A 4156-nucleotide genomic window follows, 5' to 3' on the forward strand; every position below is an offset into this window, starting at 1 on the left:
AATGTCCTGGAAGAACCTGGTTCTTCCCCAAGTGGGTGATCTCCACCCGCCTGCGGAGACGCACAGATGAGCGGCGGCTCGCCGGGGCGGTGATCAGGCAGGACGGGAAAATCAAAACGGAGACACTGACACAAGTGGAACAGATGCTCACCGTTGTGCAGCGTCTCAACATTTTGTCCAATTGTTTGTGTGCAGATTGAATGGAGAGGATAGGGGGGGCAGAAGGGTTGGGAAGAGGGAGAGAGATAAAGAGAGAGAGAGAGGGAGGAGGGAGCTGTTAAAACGTGTGCTGGCTCCTGCTGCTCCACCATCGCAGAGTTCCTGCAGGAGGCGGCTGCAGCTCTGGCTCCGGTGGCACCAGAATGACCACACCAGTCCTCCCCAGTCCTCCCAGTTCCACCCCGACGCCGGCAGCTCTCTAGTCTGCATGGATGGTAACAGTTCAGCGAATATTCATGGATTTCTCCCAGCACCTCTGAACTGACTCAGCCGGGAAACACACGGTGGGGGGGTCTGCAGATTTTAGGCTGGTGGAAGCGGCAGCTCAGCGGCTCTTGGACATGGGACCGTGCGTCAGCCGGGAGGGATCCGGTGCCCGAGGAAGAGCGTTTTCCTGAAGGAGGAAAAGCCCTTGACTGGGAGCTTTTTGATTTTTGTCTTTAATTTCGCTACAGGAGAGGGGGGGCTGAGGGTTTTACGCGCCGGAATGATGCGTCCCAACCGCGGCTTCATCCTGCTGCTCCTCAACGGAACTGCCTGTTTGGTAAGAAAAGAGTGTTTGCAGCCTCTTGACGCGTCTTCAGACTTTATCCAACATGTTATTTCTGCGTCGGCACCGCGCGCGCCACAAACTTCCAGATTTAAGTCCAAACGTGCACGTCAGCGCTCTGCTCCCCCCGTCTGTGCACATGCTGATGCTCTTTAAAGCGCTTTAAACAAACCACAGAAAACAGCGCCGAGTGTGACGACCCCCCCCCCCCCCCCCCCCCGTGCCCACGCACGTCCAGAGCCCCGTCGCGGCTCCCAGAGGACGGTCAGGCGCGGCGGCGCGCGTCGGTGCGCTCCGCTAACGCGTGCGGAGTCAACGCGAGCGAATCACTTTAAAATGTGTGACTGCAAACCAAAGTGGTAATTTTTCATCAAAGAAAACGCGCGTTTTTATCATGTGTCCTAATTTTTGATTCGAATCAACGCCATGAAAAGTCGATTTAGAGGCGAAAATCGAAGCTTTTATCGCTTAAAGTCACGAATAAAATCCACATCGGGAGCAGTGCAACCTTTAATGGCAATTCGATTTAATCACAGCTCGATTTATAACACACGGGGATTCTTTTATGCACTAACTGAAATATATGACTGGAATGTGTCATCGGGCCTTTTACCGCTTCATTTTACACCGTCTTTCTTCAGTTGTACCCAGATCATTGGATGTTTTTTTGGGGGGGTCCCAGCAGATTTGAGTGACTGATAGTGGGTGAACTTTGACCTTTCATTTAAAACCTGTCAGATGAAGGAATGAACTGTCCCCGGAGTCTAAATAATTCTGACATTACGTAAGCCGACAGTGGATCAGCCTCTGGTCCTCTTTCATGTAGCTCTCAGATTTATTAAAAACCAGCCTTTAATGAGAGATCTGCTCTCGATACACACGAGAAAACACCAACATGCTTCTGCTCGGAGACCCTCCGGCTGAGACTCACGGGGCCCAGGAAATGAGCAAGCTCCAGAAATAAAGAAATAAAGTAATAAAAGAGGAGAAAAGATGAGCGGAAAACAGTCAAGTGTGCCTGAGAGGGCGTTTGATGCCCCCCCCCTCTTTGTGTGGATTTCCCTGTGAGGATAACCTCGTGCCTTCCACATTATTCAGGTGCTCAGAGCAGACCGAGGGCTCTTTAGGCTCTGAGAGCTCTAAAGTGCTGGTAAAGCACGCGCACTCGCAGATTTGTTTAGCTGTTTCAACAGATCTGGAGGAGGCCGAGACCACACGCTGACTGGGAGCGCGGAGGAGCCGGGGCGCCTTTCAGCGGCACCGGCACGAGCGCGGGATAATAGGCTTAACGCCGGCTCTGGCGGAGCCTTCAGTGAGCCATTGTGACCGGAAAGGTCTGCAGTTAATGATAACAAAATTAATTAGAGCTTCCCTTTTTTCCCCCCGTACACGACATCCCGCAGCAAGAGATTCTGGGTAATTCATTAGCCCCCCCTGACATTGATAAATTATGGAGCAATTAATAAATTAAGTACTTTTTTTTTTACATTTTTTTTTATAATTACGCAAGCGAACTGTGATTAATAATCGGCTCAGGCTGTTCGATTCGCGGGATTTTCTGTCGTAATAGTCCTGCAATTTCCAGACGGGCTCCGGGTCTCCGGGGGCCTTTTGCAAACGACTGCTTATACAGACGACTATTAACACCAGGTGCCGCTCTGCTTATTGTTTGTGATGAATGATGCTTCTCAAATGTTAATTATTCTTCATACGTGAACGGAGGCTGTGATTTACGGAGCGGCGGCGCGAGGAGCGGCGTTTGTTGGCGAGGCCGAGCCCACTGACTGTTCGGAAAGGCGATGGGGGCCCGTTTCAGCGAGCCGAGCGGTTGGTCACGCTCAGGTGCGGCTTAACCGGATTATAGGTTCATCTGAAAATAAGAAATGGCGGCGCAGAAGACAGAGATGTTCTAATAAATAGAAATGGGAAACAAGATGGATGCGGCACGCTGCAGCCGTCAAATGATGTCTGATTTGATGGATTATTGAAGTTGTTGGAGCTGTTTTTGTCTTTTAAACGGCTGATTGGGGTCCCGGGGGGTCTGTTAGGGCGCATTAAGAGCTTTAGTCTGAAGCCTGTAGAAGAAACTGTAGATCAACACGCTAAAAATAGAGGAGCGGAGTGTAAAGACGGCCGAGGTGTGAGCGGATCCGCGGCAGGCAGACGGGAGTTAAATGTCGGTGTCAGGGCGCCATCAGACGCTGATTTCAACCTCAGAACGCTGAATCCAGGAGCGCCGGCGTGGTGACTGACTGCCCGGACCCTGGGAGAGACCTTTGAGGTGGGAGGTGAGCAGCAAATCCTCCTCCAGCGACCCGAGAGACAACCATTAGAGGACTGAAGTGGAGTGGACAGGCTGTTGAGCGGCCATCAGCGGGCCGCAGATTCTCTCCCCCTGCAATTATTCCACAATCAGTCCACTTCCCTCACACGTCCTGCTTCAACAGGCTGGAAGGAAGTTAAACCAGGAGGAGCCGCGGGCCCACACGGGGCTTCCAGCCGTTCCCTCTGAGTCCTCCTGAAGGGACGAGCCTCAGGAGGCAGCCACCATCGGGCCCCGCCTCATGCTGAGGATGGTGGCGAGGCAGCCAGTTTCCTACCCGACCGTCTCTGGTTTCGCCTGCAGGTAACTGCAGATATTAAAGGAGTCTTGGGTGAATTCGCATCGCCGCCTTGGATTCCTCTAAACTTTTTCCGCTGCCTCCAATCTGACTTTGCCGCCAGCAAAGAGGCTTTTAAATCACGTGAATTAAGGCACTCCCCCCCCCACACACACAAATCCATGTCTTTAATGGGCTGGAATGGCGTTCAGGCTTCATGCAGATCGCCATGGCAACGGCACGTCTACTGTCCTATAGCCCAAATTTCTCCGGGACCGATGCGGCGCAACAACGCAGCAGCCGCTCTGTCAAGTCTCAGATTCATCTTTCTTAGATACCTGTCCTCCTCCCCGGGACGCCGACCTCGTCCTGCCAGGAACAAACCTGGGTCAGCACAAACGTCACCTTTATTCTGTCGAACCGGCCTGATGCAGCATTTCCTGCTCGCGGGCACAAACACGAGAGGGAGAAATGTTGAAATTACTGCATCTCTTTCTTTTCTTTCATAAATTCGAGGGCGACGGACATGTCCGGGACATCTGTCCTGCGTGGGCGTGGGACAGTCGTGACTGATCTGGAACAGACAGGGAGGGGACGAGTTAATGCACGTTAGCGGTCGACTTAATCACATTATCGTTGCCGTTAAGCAGCGCAATAATGTCATCAAGTCGTCCTTCGACGTGCATTAAGAGGACAGAAGCAGCTCCACACCTACGACATCAGGACGAATCTCCGTCTCACGCTTAGGAAATCAGCTTCATGGAAGTAGTTCCACTGAAACAAGGCT

At 52.3% G+C, this 4156-nt stretch overlaps 1 protein-coding gene across 1 annotated transcript in view; it reads left to right on the forward strand.

Moving 5' to 3' along the window:
* Window positions 1–260: 260 nt before the first annotated feature.
* Window positions 261–4156, forward strand: part of LOC130515144 (neurexophilin-1) — a 13361-nt gene continuing 9465 nt past the window's right edge. Inside the window, exon 1 of the mRNA XM_057015195.1 lies at window positions 261–763. Within this exon, the coding sequence (XP_056871175.1) occupies window positions 707–763 (57 nt within the window). The 5' untranslated portion in view covers window positions 261–706. The remainder of the gene's footprint in view (window positions 764–4156) is intronic.

Source organism: Takifugu flavidus, chromosome 18 (genome assembly GCF_003711565.1).
Source record: "Takifugu flavidus isolate HTHZ2018 chromosome 18, ASM371156v2, whole genome shotgun sequence".
NCBI lineage: Eukaryota > Metazoa > Chordata > Actinopteri > Tetraodontiformes > Tetraodontidae > Takifugu > Takifugu flavidus.